Source organism: Eschscholzia californica, unplaced genomic scaffold, assembly GCF_041429995.1.
Source record: "Eschscholzia californica isolate CP2 unplaced genomic scaffold, dmEscCali1.0.p SCAF_6, whole genome shotgun sequence".
NCBI classification, from domain to species: domain Eukaryota; kingdom Viridiplantae; phylum Streptophyta; class Magnoliopsida; order Ranunculales; family Papaveraceae; genus Eschscholzia; species Eschscholzia californica.
Genome location: NW_028238483.1, coordinates 8,782,983 through 8,799,558, shown reverse-complemented (window position 1 = coordinate 8,799,558; position 16,576 = coordinate 8,782,983). Strand labels below are relative to the sequence as shown.

Below are 16,576 nucleotides of genomic sequence, written 5' to 3'. Positions count from 1 at the left end.
TCTAATCGTCAATTCAATGGCAATCTTATCCAAGAGCGCCTCGACCGTGCCTTATCCAATATGGCGTGGTTGTCGACCTACCCTCACTCGAGAGTTCAGCACCTTCACGGAGTTGGCTCGGATCATCTCCCTATTCTTCTTTCTACCAATCCCCTCAAACTCAAAGGCGGCAAACCCTTCAAATTTATCACAACTTGGATGTCTCATCCGGAGTGCAGCTCCTTCATTCTTGATAACTGGCCTCTCCTTCCCCACCTTATCCAACATAAACTCAACTATCTGGCCATTAAACTTTCTAAGTGGAACAGGACAGTTTTTTGTCACATTGAGCAACGCATCAAATCTCTTACCTCTTCTATCCAATCCACTCATAACTCTGACACTTTACTTAAGCTTACGACTCAGCTAGAAGAGGCTTATAACCAGCAGGAAAGTCTCTGGAAGGAAAAATCTAGGGTGGCTCATATCCAATTGGGAGATCGTAATACTAAATTCTTTCACGCCAAGGCGATCACCCAGAATCGGAAAAACCATAACACCCTGATTAAGAGAGAGGATGGCTCCTGGTGTGATGGCCCCTCTGAAATCTCCCAACTCTTCTCCAACAACCTGAGAATCATTTCTATTACCAATACTAATGGGGACCCGGTCATTATTCATAATCCTTTCCAATCCCAAATCACTGAATTCCAAAATCTGACCCTTATCAATACTCCGAATGAAGATGAGATCCGAAAGGCCACTTTTTCCCTCAAACCGGAAGCATCCCAGTGTCCGGATGGTTTTCCTCCCTTCTTCTACCAGTCTAACTGGGATACGGTCAAGAATGATATTATTCTGATGGTCTCTAATTTCTTTCACGCTTCCTTTCTCCCTCCTTGCACCAATCATACTCATATTTGCCTCCTACCTAAGTCTAAATCCCCTCAATCCACTTCTGACTTCAGACCGATCAGCCTCCTGAACACTACATATAAAATCATTACCAAAATCCTGGCTAATCGATTCAAAACTACGTTGTCTGGCATCATCTCGCCTTTCCAAGCAGCTTACGTTCCGGGCCGGCAGATCACCGATAAATATTATCATTAGGCAAGAAGTGGCCCACTCCTTCAAAACCAAACGTGGTTCTAAAAGTTTCTTTGGTCTGAAACTGGACATGTCGAAAGCTTTTGACCGGGTCGAATGGTCCTACCTCGAGAATATCATGTCTAAGCTAGGTTATGATCAACATTGGATTAAGATGATTCACTCGTGCATTTCTACCTCCTCGATGGCCGTTTTGATTAACGGTCGCCGGGCAAATCTTTCAAAGTCTCTCGGGGCTTAAGGCAAGGTGATCCGCTCTCTCCTTTTCTCTTCACCTTGGCCATGGAAGGTCTGAGTAGACTTCTTGAGTCTCCGGATAGCCCTTTCAAATTTATCGGGTTCACCATCCCCAGATCCTCCTTTACCATCAATCACTTGCTCTTTGCCGACGATTGCATCATCTTTGGTCGTAATACGCTTGATAATATCACTACCCTTCTCAACATTCTCAATTCTTTTGGTCAGGAATCCGGCCAAATTATAAACTACAACAAATCCACTATTTTTTTTACCAAGAACACCCACCCCAAGTTTAAACGTATCATCGTCAAATCCCTCAAAGTTCATCAAGCCTCTTCTCTCGACAAGTACTTGGGTACCAAGCTCTTTATTGATGATAAGAAAAAGCAAGCCTTTTCCTCGTTGGTTGACCAAATTCAAAATAAACTTTCCAAGTGGCAGTCCAACCTCCTCTCCCAAGCTGGTCGCTCCGTAGTTATTTCGACTGTGGCGGCGGCCGTTCCCCGATACCAGATGCAATGCTTCGCCATACCCAAAGGTGTCAGTAATCGCATCGAGACCATTCAACGGTCTTTTTGGTGGGGAAAAAGCAAATCGATTCATACTATCCACTGGTCGAGAATCTGCCGCCCGCGTCAGTTTGGTGGCCTGGGTCTTCGGCTACCCATTCTCGATAATGAAGCCTTCCTTGGTAAACTCAGTTGGCGTCTTCTCAAATTCCCGAATGCTCCTTGGGCTCAGGTTCTCAAAGCCAAATATTTCCCTAAAACAGGTAAACCGTCTAAACCTAAACACCACCACTCCTGGGTGTGGAAATCTCTGGCTAACCCTATTAGCAAGATTAACAATCTCATATTTTGGGATGTCAACAAGGGCACTAATGTGAATATTTGGAATGACTATTGGATTCCCAACCATAGACCTCTGATCATGAATTTAAACAATTGTCCTTTTGATACGGTAGCTAACTTGATTTCGAATAACAACTGGAATACTGACTTGATAGAGGCTTATTTTAACGAGGACATAAGAAAAGCTATTCTTAGAATCAATATTCATCCCCACACGGATGACACCATGATTTGGACTCTGACTCAATCTGGCAAATTTACTATGAAATCTATGTATTTTCATTTACGCACGAGGGGCACTAATGCTGAAGTTACGAATTGGAACTTCATCTGGAACATTCGAACCATCCCGAGGATAAAACTATTTCTTTGTAAATGTTGTACTAACAGTCTTCCGGTAAGGGACAAAATCGGTAAATTCATCGGTAATAACTATATGTGCTCTTTCTGTGCGGATAACGAATCTATTTCGCATATTCTTATGCATTGCAACTTTGCTCGTGCTATTTGGCTCCACTTTAACATCAGAACGAGTAACTTCCCTACGGTGTTGGAATGGATTTTATTCTGGAAAACTATGGAGGAAGCCTGCATGGCAATGATGGCTAAAATAATGTGGTTCATATGGAAAGCGAGATGCGAGAAAAGCTTTGGGAAGACAAATGTCACACCTTTACAGACTATTCGCAGGATTCAGTGCTACGACACCAGCATCCCGGAAACTAAGCCACCGACAAAGAAAGCTCAGAAACCAAGGTGGCATCCTCCGACTCCTCCGTTTCTCAAGATTAATGTCGATGCTTCGTTCACTAGTTATGCAGAACCAGCTGGTATTGGTCGTATTATTCATGATGAGTGTGGGGACTTCATAATAGCCTCGGCGGACACCATCAGAGGTCAAACAGCAGAGGAGTGTGAACGTATAGCGATTCTAAGGCAATCAAATGGGCTTCTGAGCTCAAAATTTCCCATCTCCAAATTGAAAGCGACAATTGCAACCTCATCAATCATCTTAGGGACCAGAGCAATGATATTAACTAGCAATCGAAGAACCACATGGAAGGAATAAAATCCCTAAGCAGAAACTTCGAACAACTCTAGTTTCAATACGGCCCGAGGACGATCAATACTCAAGCGGATCAATTGGCTAAGTGGGGGCGGAAAAATAAAGTTAGGAGAACATGGCACTCTAAAGAGGCGATGACGACGGATTTGGGCATGTAATTTGCTTTGTGTTTTTGCTTGTGTGTCTTCTTCAACAAAAAAAAAGTAAATACTTTTTGTCCTACTATTTCCCATTTATGATTTGCTGATGACGTGATCCTCTTTGGAGTCGCCTCAAACCAAAATCTGCAGGCTATTAAAGACATCATGTCTTTGTATTCAAATTTTTCTGGTCAATTGGTGAATTTTGCTAAATCTTCTCTCTATTTCAGCAAAGGACTAACTATCCCTATGCAGGTACAGTTCACTTCTGATTTAAATGCTCCCAAGATGAATGATGAAGCAAAGTATCTTGGTTATTTACTACTAAAACCAGGAAACAGAATCAAAAGCCACAAATGGTTGTTAGATAAATAGGAAAGGAATCTATCAGGATGGAAACAGAGATTCACCCCACAAGCAGGCAAAACTATTCATATCAAATCCGTGTTAAATGCATATTGTACGTACCCATTCAGTTTTCAAGTAATTCCACAAGGTTTGCTACAACAATTAGATAGGAAGCAAAGAAATTTCTGGTGGGGTCACAAACAAAATGAGAAGAAAATGCACTTTATACAATGGGACATCATCACTAGTCAAAAAGAAAATGGGGGCCTTGGAATTAGATCGCTAAAAGAAGTCAATGAATCTTTAATTGGGAAAATGACTTGGAGATTACTCACAAACCCTAATACTATGTGGGCGAAGATACTCAAAGGAAAATATGTTAAAAATGATGATTTCTGGTCTTCTACAAAACCATATTCATCATCAAATTTATGGCGAGCAATTCTGCAAACCCGAGTTACAATGTCTAAAAATTGTTTGTGGTTAGTGGGCGATGGATCATCAATAAAGATATCATTTGATCCTTGGATACCTAATATCGTCAATCATAAACCAGTAAGCTAATCATCATTACCTAACAACATATTTTGGGTTTCAGATCTGATGCTTAGTAACCCTAAGAGATGGAATCAGGATTTATTAAACAGATTCTTCGATAGTTCAACAGTACAACATATATTGGAAATACAACTAAGTATGGAGTTTAACAGAGATCTACTGGTGTGGAAACCTACTACTGTCAACGGCAAATTTAACCCAAAATCCTATTAGAAAGAGATCAGAAATAAGCTAACTTTATCAGTTCAAGCTCAGAATTTCCCTTGGAAAAAGTTATGGAAGAAATCGATGATGAACCCTAACATTCAGTTATTCATATGGAAAATCATCCATAATGGACTACCTACCCTGAGTAATATTGGAGCCAGAATAAATAACTTACCTCAAATATGCAAGATTTGTGATAGAGATGAATCAGAAACACTACATCACCTGTTTGGAGAATGCGCTTCAAGTTTCTCCTTCAAATCACAGGAAATCAGGATCTACAACAACTATCAAGCAATCCATTAGAAAACCTCAAATTTCTACTAACCCAAGGAGAAAACTCAAACAAAATCTGGTTAACATATACGTATCTTCTTTGAGAATGGTGGAAAGCAAGAAATGATTCCATCTTCAATAACAAACCAATAGATCTTCATCGAGTTTGGTTTAATACATCTATTGCTCTCAAATCTATTCCAAACTTTTCAAATGATTTAACTGTTTCTACTACTAATTTGTTTCAGGAAGATGAATGGATACCTCCGATAATGGGAGAACTCAAGATAAATGTCGATGGGGCTTATAGAGAAGATGGAGCTTCAGCAGCTGTTGTTATCAGAAATTTTAAAGGAGAAATCATTTTCTCTACATCAAGTTCATTTCATCCAGTTTCTCCTTTACACAACGAGATCTGTGGATTCATATTAGGGTTGGAAGCAGCTGAATTGTTGGGATTAGAAGATTTTATAATGGAAGGAGACTCGAGGATAATCTGGGAATACTTAAATAATGGAAGGAGACTCGAGGATACTTAATTACCCCTAATGAAGATCTGAAGGGATATGCATCACGCTTTAGGGTTACCTTTACCATTTGTCGTCGCACGGCGAACACGGAAGCCCACGCGTTGGCAGCTCAAAAGTTGACTCAGCTATAAAGGATCCTTCTTTGGGGCAATTAATTTTTTCTCATGTCTTTATTTGCTTGTGTTGGGTCCTAAACTCCTACACCCTTGAACTTGATAACTTGTATCTTTATAGGTTATTATATAAGAATGGCACTAAAAAAAAATACTATAATTCCTTGGAGAGAGATTGCAAGTATCATTCACAATTGTCATTCTTGTGGGACAATTGAACTAGTCTTACCAAATCAAGGCGGCGCTCCCTATTTAAACATTTTAATACCAGGGTATAACTCGTGTCTGTCGGACATAGACAGTTCTATCAAATGCGTAATTTCAATTTTTAGAGGTGAGTTTGGGATATGTAGTATTAGCCATTGAAGAGTATTTTGAGATATGATTGAAAAGTATAATCTCATCTTTTTGAGATAAGTTTGGGAAGTGTAATCTTTAACTATTAAAGAGGGTACGAAGATAAGTTATAATCTCAACCATTGAAGATATTTTAAAAAAGATATCTACCTCTCTTATTATATAGATTTTTTTTTTTTCTGTTTTATCATAGAACTAATTATCCTTTTGAAAGAAGTCGTTCTGGTGTGGAAAGTCTAAAAGTATTTGTACGAAGGTTTGCTCAAATGTCTGCCTTCTTAAAAAAGTAGGAGGTTTAGGTCTTCACAATCCTGTATTGGATAATCAAGTTTTCTCATGTAAATTGGCTAGGCGTATCAAAACTAAATTCAATTCTACCTGGGTGCATTAAAAGGCAAGTATTTCGAGAATTTTGCCAAGCCAACTCTAACGGAAACAAATTCACTCCTGGAGTAAACAATTCCAGCAAATCAATCCGCTTTGTATTTGGGAAGCTCATAAAGGTGATCAGATAAACATTTGGAACCACTACTGGATTCCCAATGGACCCCCTCTTTTGATTATCTTTATAATTCTACTCTGGCTACTGTCCCCCAACTCATCAATAATAACCGTTGGCGAACCGATCACTTAGAAATACATCCGCCCAGTAGACATGCAAGCAAAATCATCTCTTCAATAGGAATCTTCAATGGAGGGATCGGATACACAAACATGGACCTTAACTAACTTTGGCAAATGTAATGTAGACTGAATGCACCTACATCTAGCGACTTAGAACAAAGCAAGTTCAAAGACTCCAATCAATCGACACTTTATTTGGAATATTAATACAACTTCGCCAGTAAACTTGTCTTGTGGAAATATTGTTCTAGGGCATTACCAGTTAGAAATGCATTAGTAAATTCATCAATAATATTCTCATATGTCCTTTATGTAATGAAATAAAATTCACAGAACATGCACTACTTCATTGCACATTTGTTAGGAATGTTTGGTTCTATTTCAATGTTATCTCAACTCAGATCACTTCCATCTCTGGATGGATTTTGGAATGGAGTAGAGTACCCAAATAGACTATATATGACTTCTATGAATATCTACTTTTTTACGGATTATTTGGAAAGCACGTTGTGACCACTGGTTTCAGTACATTATTTCATCACCATAGGAAGTCATTAATCAAATTCTGGCTGTTTGAATGGTACTACAAAGTCAAAACCTACTTCACAGATGGCTCCAAGTATGCCATATATTAAAATTAATACAGGTGCTCATTCATAAAAGTAAACAAACACATAGGACTTAGCATTATTGTTCACAATCACAGAGACAATTTTATAGCAGCTAAAACTTCAGCATCAAGAGCAAGGTCGAGTGAAGAAAGTGAAGCTAGAGCTATTCTTACGGTAGTTCAATGGGCAGCTGAAGACAACTACAAATATGTCAATATTGAAAGTGACAACCAGAAAATCATTAATCACTTACAAGACGGAAACCACGAAATTCATAGCCATGCCAATCCGCACATTCAGAAAATCAGAAGACATTTCAAGCAATTTAGAGGCATAATCTTTAATTGTATCAGCGGAACTCAACACCTTCCGACTGACTCTTTGGCAAAATGGGCAAGGAGAAACCAAGGAAAAACCAAGGAAAAACCATAGGCCGGAGAATTGGTTGGACATTCATCACTTGGTTGCTCCCTATTACTGTAATAAGATGTTTTTACATTAATTTACAAGTCATCCGTAAATGAAATTCAGGTAAAAATCTTCTTGTTGGGGTAATATGTAGTAATTCTTCAGAAAGGTATCTGCGTCTCCATATACTTTGTTTGAATTAGAATACTAACTATCTTTCTTATGTTGACCATCAAGGGACAAGTACTCTTTCGGTTTTGAACCGGCATTAGTTGAGAAATTAGGAATAGGGAGGAACATCGAACACCCAAATGCTTGCTAACTTCTTCAACTCAGTTTTTTATCAAACTACAAAATTACGTGAGTACTATAGACAATCATACATCATTTAAGCTCTGATATCATAAAGATGGAAGGTGCTCATAACTACTATAAAACTGTCACATAGACACTCCTACACTCTAAATGTCATACAAACTATTCTACAAGCCATTATTTATACCGTAAATAACACAGTTTCAATGACTCATAGATTTCTACCTCACGGGAATTGAACTTGTGACCTCCGGGCATTCGGAGTGAGTGCCCAATCCACTACACCAAGAGGCAGACTCTCGCAATCATTTAGGATGCCTTCCTCGGTTCTTATAACAGCTTTTTTTCTTGACCTGCAAATAAACATATGGAATGCACTTTAGTATGTACTAAATGGTACAAGTACATCGTGTTGTCTATTTTTTGTAAAAGCTTAGGTTACTTCGTAGATATGGGGCATTTTATATGTTTGATTCTCACCAATGGCAGTGTCCGTTTCTTTCTTAAAACATCTGACTCTGCATCTTATTCAATTTTATGTGTACATATATGTTTTTTTACAGTTATGAAAGGCCACCGTGACAAAGCAAAATGAAATTACGCATCTAAGAAGTGTCCACAGCATACCAGATACTCCTGCAGCCGCATACTTATAGTCGCTTACCGGAGGAGTGTACCACGTTCCAAGTAACACCGACCCATACCATGGTGTTGTGTTTGTCATGTTAATGTGTATTCTCGCTTAAATATCCATTACATCGAAAAGACATTGTCAAAATTGATTTCCTAACTCTATATTTTCAACATCTTCAGGAAGTGCTTCATTTATGGTACTGCTTCCACTGTTTTGCTGTAATCCCAGAAGATGTAACAAACAAGAAATCTCATTCCACAATGGGTTTGAATTGTCACCTGCTCCAAATTCTTGAACCTCATTATTTACCTCAATCGAACTACATCCAGGAGTTTTCTTCATTCTTTTGTTTCTTATAAGTTTCCTCATCCTCGAAACATCATCCCATTTCTCTAGTTTGGCATAAATATTTGAAAGTAACACATAATTTCCTGCATCATCTGGTTCTTCTTCAATAAGGTGTTCCATTGCTGTAACAGCTATCTCAAGATTGCCATGAGTTCTACAAGAACTAAGTAAAGATCCCCAAATAGACGAATCTGGCTTTACTGGCATCTTCTCAATGAACTTAACAGCTTCATCTAAACATCCTGACCGTCCAAGAAGATCGACAATGCATCCATAATGTTCAACACAAGGATCAATAGAATAATTATTTTTCATCAACTCAAAGTATCGAAATCCCTCGTTTAGTAAACCAGCATGTGAACAAGCAGATAAAATACCAAGAAAAGTAACACTGTTTGGTAGAACTCGAGAGTTTTCCATTTCTTTAAATAACATAATTGCTTCTCGAGCTCTACCATGATTTGCAAGCCCTGCAATTACAGTACTCCAAGATATTACGTCTTTGTTATCCATCTGATCAAATAATTGCAGAGATTCATCAATGTTTCCACATTTTGAGTACATTTCAATCAGAGCATTACAGATACAATTACTCTTAAGAAGTCCATTTTTGTCTGAATAAATATGAATCCATTTACCTAGTTCCAGTGCTCCTAGTTGTGCACATGCTGGTAAAACAGAGACGATACTAATTTCATCAGGTTTCAAGCCGAACAACTGCATCCGATGAAAAACATCTAATGCCTCGGAGTAAGAACCTATTCGGGTATACCCAGAAATCATAGTTGTCCAAGAGACAATAGTCTTGTCAGACATTAAATCAAACATAGTTCTAGCCTTCCGCATCTGTCCTAATCTGGCATGTCCAGAAATAATAGTATTCCATGAAACTGCATCTTTGAGACTCATTTCTGAAAATAGTAGCAGCGCATCATCCATTTTGTAACATTTTGTGTACATATCCATAAGTGAATTCTCAATCACAAGATTTGACACAGGACCAGATTTGCATACATGCCCATGAGTTTGCCTACCAAGACGAAGAAATAGAAGCCCAGCACATGCCTTAATCACAAAAGGGTAAGTGAATTTGTCAGGAAAAGCAACAGTTTTCGCCTGAGGGTGTCCAAGAATTTTCTTGTAAACAGTGATAGATTGGCTATAAAGGTGGTGATGTGTATAAGTCCTGATAATTGCGTTGTAAACAAAAATGTTTGGTTCGGCAATTTGGTTAAAAAGTAACTTTGCATACTCTATTTCTCCGTGGGTATCACATATATCAATCATCTTCGTTACCAAAAAGTTGCTTTGGAACAATGAGAGCTTAATAATATATGCATGGATCTTTTTCAATTCTGAAATTTTAACAGAGTTTTGCAAGATGGGTACAAATTGATCTTCCAATTCTCTAAAAATCAATGTACCCATCTTCATCGTTTTCTTTTTCCCCTTTCACTTCAACAAAAGGTAGCAAAGTTACCTAACCGATTGGTCCGTCATCTGTAGCGTTTATGTCATTATAAAAGTGGATTAAAGCCTTGGATTCCTCCGCTGAACTGCGCATCGATCTCTGCCGAACTGAAGACTCCAGAGAAAGCAACGCAAACAAATAGTACGCGGCATAGAAGTCCCATCTCTCAACAAACTGCATTTAGCGGGTTGTTAGTGTATGTATAGACTTGAAAGCTAGAAATAAAGGAGTAGCCATTACCTAGAACCTGGAAATAATTGTAGATGGATACTAGTGAAAGGGATTACATATAAACCAAATAAAGAACTAACATATGTGATCTTTCTTCATCTTTTGATATCATTTTATTCTTTTAGTATTACAAAACTAGATTTTAACATGATTTAAATGATTAACCTTCAGTTGATTAAATTTACATTATATTTTGCAGATTTAGTGATCTCAAATTTATATGGTTCAGGAAGTAATGAAAAAAAAAATTAACCTCGCTGCTGAGGAGATATATATAGAGAGAGAGCGAGGGATTAAAGCTCACCTGGTGGAGAGAACATGAAGGTGGCTTATTTTGAAGCCCTAAAAAACATGACATGAATCTAGTAAGAGGGAGGAAGCTCTTGCAGGTTTTTGGAGGGAAAGAAAGAAACCTTCAAACCTAATCAAGTACAGAGAGAGGCAAACTTCCCCCCCATTATTCAAAACCTGAATCTGATCCCCTCTTTCTCAGATTAGTAGTTTTAGTTGTAGCATAATAGTAGATAGAAAGACGGAGATAGAGATAGGCAGATTGAGTCGATTGGAAGAAGTACTACCTGTGGGAATCGGGCACAAATGATCGGGTCTCGGGCACTCAAAGTGCCGGGTCGAAACGGTGGGGCTCTCAAATCAAGAGTACACCAACAAACATCAGGCGCATCGGGCCGAGCTTATCACAAGAAAGTGGTGCACACTACCCGCCCATAAACACAAGTTTATTCGGGTTTCTGGTGATTCGGTCGTCGAGTCCAGATCCTCCATTCTCACCGAAATCTCACCACCGAAATCTCACCACCACGATCCATGGAAATCTGATTCTTCACTGAACCAATACTCATCAACACAAAACCATATCAAAATAGATCAACACAAACCATATACACAAACCCAACACAAAATCTCACAATGATAAGACAAATCAACACAAAATCATATCAAACTAAATCATCTATATCTATTATATAAAACGCAATGTTTTATGCTGATTGGGACAAACCGAAAGACAAATCCGGTCGCCCGTTGTGTTTTTCCTCAAGTCTTAGCCATCTTATTTGTTACCTACCTCGAAATAATAAAATTTGATCACCCTTTCAAATCAAGAAAGTAAACAAAAGGTTCAATATGAACCGTTAGATATGGTAAACCTTCATCAACCTTTACATCTCTTTTATTATCCATCAAACTCTCATTAGTTGTAGTTATTTTTCATGTAACCTCTAATCAAACATTGCGTTTTATATAATAGATATAGATTTAAAGTGGTTTTATTGCTAATGCATGACCGGTCCTTTTGAGTTGAACGGTTGGCTTCATCTCCTTTACTACGTTGTGGTCATTAAACCCTTTCCTCTTACTAATCCACACATAAAATAACAGTTACAACTCTATGCATCCATGTTTCTCTGAAATCTTAAATTGACCATGAAGATAGCAGTTACAAGATTCTTAAAATTCATCAATCCATTGGTTAAAATCTCTATCCCTCTATATTCACCGACTTCTCCTTCTACATTCTTAAAATCCTCAATCTTTCAACTACAATCTCTTGGAAACAACAAATCAAGATTTCATTGATGCTTGGAAGAAAGTAGTTCCAAATCGTTAACCACGGAAGGCTTCATTATCTTTTGTACCAGACTTACTGTAAATTTTTTCTTACCTTTCCACTCTAATCTCTCATTCAAGTAGGTCAGTCGTTTTTCTTTTGTTTTACTGTGCAAATTAGTTTCTTCATTCTTATAATTTTATTGGTTTGTTCATTTGATATGTTGTTGAATTGATTTTGGTTTTATTTGGGTAATTGATTTGCTTCACAAAATGACTCCCACTTAATTATTTCGTTACATTGTTGACGAAGAAAGTAAGGTGTGATTTATTATTCGCCTATGTCAATTTTATTACATTGTTGAGGGGTATATACAAGTATATAAAGACGAATATAAGTTGTTTGATTAAATGTGAAATTAAACTGACTCCATGGAAGGTATATGTTTCTTTATGGTTTAGGTGAAAATGACATCTATTTCAAACATCCTTAATTCTTAGGTAATGAAAATGTGATATTGAATTAGAAGAAAAAAATGGTTAATGGGCATTTCTCCGAGGAGATGAATCGATAACATGTTAGAGAATTCACTTGAAAGATTCGACAGAAGAAAATACGTGCAATTCTTGAGGAGAATGGTGCACCAAAAGTCATATTATGAAGAATATTAGTAACTCAGAAGAAAAACTTCATCTTCATTATCTATATCTTTCTAGGTAATTTCTAACATTCTCTAACTTTGTCTTCTTAAATATTTAGCATTCTTAATTAAATTGGATTTTTTGTTGCCTTATTAACGATGAATTTCACTAATTTGATTATGAATTTGATCTACTACTGATTATAAACATTTTGGTTTTTCAACGGTTAGTGAAGGAAATGATGAATTTGATCTTCTTGGCATAAAAAAGCATAAATGCATTAATGCTTTTTGGTTCATCTTGTGTGCCTTGGCGCCCCTGTCGCCGTTTCGCCTTTTTTAGGCTTGTACAGTCTTTTCCCTTTTCTCTTAATTCAATCATATTATTCAAAAAAGCATAAATGCAAGTAGCTCTCTTTGAAACCACTTTATTTCTCTATTAACATGTTGGTTTGTATCCAAATTTTGGAGTTTGATATGAGGTTTAAAATGTTAACTATAGAAGCTTTGAACAATGGAAGTTCCTAAGATCATAAGAATAAAAATCCATGCCTATAAAGAATTGGGGCCTTATTGGTGAATGAGAACTTTACCCTTCCAAGCATGCTCTTATTATTTCATCAAAAAAAAAAGTATGCTCTTATTCATTTTCTTTATTTTTTCTCACTTTCATGTGGTTTATATTACTGTAATAAGATGGGGGATCACTTATTGTTATTCATTTCTCTTATTACTAGAATTGTATGTGTTTGAATTTTAATTCATGAAAACCTTTATGTTTTTAACATATACTAGGCATAACCCGTGCCCTCAGGGCACGGACAGTTGTATTTGTTAAATTATAAAAGTTTAGTGGTTTTGGTCGATAAATATGAATAGTAAGTAGATCACATTTACAAACAATAAGAAACAAAAAGACAAAAAACAAATTAATAGTTTTAAAATAAATAAATTTGAAATCAATTATAGGTGTTGAAAGCTACATAAGAGGTTCCTATAGGTTTTCAAGTCGTTTAGAGGAGGAAGAAAAAATTATTTTACTTCTATAAGAGGTAATTTATACCAAAGAATCGATCAAAGATAAGTTGTTGGTGAAGAAGAAAATCAAGAAAAAGTTTATAACAAAGAAAACCCTATAAAAGAATTAACGACAAAGAGAGATGTGTCCCTACCGGTTTACATAGTTCAAAAAGTCTAGTTAAAAGATCATAAACCTACCAGCTAATTGACTTTTACTCATCTCAAAAAGAAATTGAAAGTAAAAAAAAATAGATTGAAATCGTAATATCATTACAAAAAAAAAAAAAAAATAATTCACTCTCCAAAAGAGATGGTCTTCTAAATCTAGTAGAATCGATACAAACAGATTGAAAATCAAAACTCCAAAAAAATGATTTTTCACTTCAGAAAGAGGAAGAGAGAAAACAAAAATAACATAGTTTAATATAGAAAGTGATAGATTTATCTTGTATTTACAATTGTATTTGTATTTACAATTAAGTATTTCACTAAACTTGAAGAGAATACACAACATCAAGTTAATCATACATTACTAATTACATACTAATAACAAAATTAAGAAAATATAATACTAATTGAACTAAGAAAAACTATCCATTAAAAAAATAATATTGAACAATTTTGTTGTCGACATAAATTTCTTCTACTAAAATATGATCAGTCTTTCAACAAATAAGAAACATGATCTTCTTCTCATGAAACTCTACAGAAACAGGATGAGTCTTTCAACAAAAAAAAACAAATGAGAAATTAGAAAGATAGAGGGAGAAAGAGGTGTAAGAAAGAAGGTTGTAGGAGTAAAATATATATAGAAGAGAAGGGATAAAATCCATTAATCTTCTTCTTTTATAACTGAAAAACTATTAATTTTTGAGAAGTTATGGAAATAGAGAGGTTATGAGACTGAGATCAAGGGTTATGATTTAAGGAGATTCTAGGGGTTGAGATCTAACGGTTACATTTTCATAACTTAAACACAATCAATTTCTAAAGGTTAATGGAGATAATTAATTGTGAATATTATATAGATGATAAAATTAAATTATCATTAATTTTATGATGGAGGTTATAATTTGAGGATAAGTATCAATTAGTTGAGATTTAAGGATGGAGGGTTAAGATTTATCATGGGATAACGAATGGCTAGATTTATCTTTAGTTTGTCTTTGAGTTTGTCCCAGTCAGCACTCAACATCCTATTTTATATAATAGATTTCTTTGATATGAATAAATAAGTTTTCCTTTTCTGATATATTTTGTCAATCTTTAGGGCTATCAAGTGAAGATTAACGACTCGCCCATCACACGATACAACTCAACTATGTATACATATAGGTACTAATGTACGCAATTTATGTGTAACTTCTAGACATTCCAACCCTTCTCGAACTCGTAAATTCTTTCCAAATTCCATAAAGCTTTCAACTCAATTTATGTTAATGTTTTGAGGAATTTACATCTCGAAATCTTCATACTTTAGCAGTTCGGTTTTCATGTTCTCCTTTTTAATCTACACTCTATTTTGTCAAATTGCTATGAAGTTGTAGAACTATTTCACCTTCGAAATTTGAGTGATAAGAATGTCCAACGAGGGTTGTTTTCGGATATCAATTATGTTTTCTTAAATATTTACCACGACATTAAGGTTAGACGAGGGTTGGAATCAAACTCCGTTTAATCTACCTGATTTTACTAGGTGAGCGTATGGATCTAACTACATTGAGACACCAAGTGTACAGGTTCACACTAATTTCCGCCTGAGAATGATATATTTATTTCGAACCATCTTTATTCACGGGAGCTCTCCCTTGAATACAAACTTTTTTTTCCTATGCAGAAGGTTAATTCCCTTAGACCTATACATAGGGTTCACTTTGGGTTGCCAAATCATTTTGTGCAATTATCTACGTGGGGTTTGTGTATCTAACTATGTTTATGTGTTATTGTTTGGCTGGGTTTATAATCCTATTCTGATCTTGAATCCTCTTTCTTTGCCGAAGGCGTAGAACTTAGAAGAAATTATTAAGAAGAAATTAGAGTATGGAGTTGAAATTAGAGACTCGGTGTTGAACCTGCTGATGTCTTTATGTATTTTACTTCAAGTAAACTAATATGAGAGCACTTGGTTACGAGAAGTGCAAAAGATGTGAGATGGTAACACTTCAACGATTGTTTACTACTTGTATAAACTAACATCCAACTGAGTTTTTTGCCAGTTTTTTCAAATGATGGATGTTTCAAAAAATTGACATTGTCGAAGAAGAAGCATTCGTGGCGTAGCCACGGGTTATATCTAGTAATATAATAAAACAGAAGGGAAAAACGCTGACTAGGACAAACATCCTTTTTTAATGAAGGATATTGTCTATAAGCCCTTCTCAAAATTTAAAATATAGTCCTTGGTAGAAATAAAATTACCTATTTAAAAAACAATGATCCTTTCCTTCTTAAAAGTAAAAATTCTAATTTAAGAAAAAAAGAAACACAATAAATTTCAAGGGTTAAAAAAAAAATTAAAATCTCTCTCTCAATAAAATAATAACTAATTTAAGTGAAAATAAACAAAAAAATAATAACTAATAAAAATTTCTCTCTCTCTAAAAAATAATACAAAAAAATAATATACAAGTGTTCGTGCCCTAGGGCACGGGATATACCCTAGTAATATAATAAAATAGAAGGGAAAAATGCTGACTGAGACAAACATCCTTTTTTAATGAAGGAAATTGTCTAGAAGTCCTTCCCAAAGTTTAAAAATAGTCATTCTTAGAAATTAAATAATCTATTTAAAGAAAAAAAAATTCGTGTCCTAAGAAATGAAATAACCAATTTAAGAAAATGTGATCTCGCCCATTGAGATGGGTGTTCTCTGTCCATCCATTAACTTGCTTCCTTCTTTGCCTTCTCTAACTCTTCCATATATGACTTGAAC

At 35.9% G+C, this 16,576-nt stretch overlaps 1 protein-coding gene across 10 annotated transcripts; it reads right to left on the bottom strand.

Annotated features, from left to right (window-relative positions):
* Positions 1 to 7,730: 7,730 nt before the first annotated feature.
* LOC147531587 (pentatricopeptide repeat-containing protein At2g20540-like) lies at positions 7,731 to 11,095 on the bottom strand. 10 transcript variants are annotated; one of them, XM_086648065.1, is made up of 5 exons: positions 10,722 to 10,908; positions 10,196 to 10,360; positions 9,354 to 9,780; positions 8,361 to 9,185; positions 7,731 to 8,086 (listed from the first exon to the last, which is right to left on the bottom strand). In XM_086648065.1, the coding sequence occupies exons 3-4, from the start codon at positions 9,679 to 9,681 to the stop codon at positions 8,506 to 8,508; spliced, it is 1,008 nt and encodes a 335-aa protein (XP_086504191.1). In that variant the 5' UTR covers positions 9,682 to 9,780; positions 10,196 to 10,360; positions 10,722 to 10,908; the 3' UTR covers positions 7,731 to 8,086; positions 8,361 to 8,505. The 10 variants fall into 10 exon arrangements, with proteins under 10 accessions (XP_086504191.1, XP_086504190.1, XP_086504187.1 ...); XM_086648064.1 differs by having other exon boundaries at positions 8,361 to 9,780; positions 10,722 to 11,091; XM_086648061.1 differs by having other exon boundaries at positions 9,354 to 10,360; positions 10,722 to 11,087.
* Between the last annotated feature and the right edge of the window lie 5,481 nt (positions 11,096 to 16,576).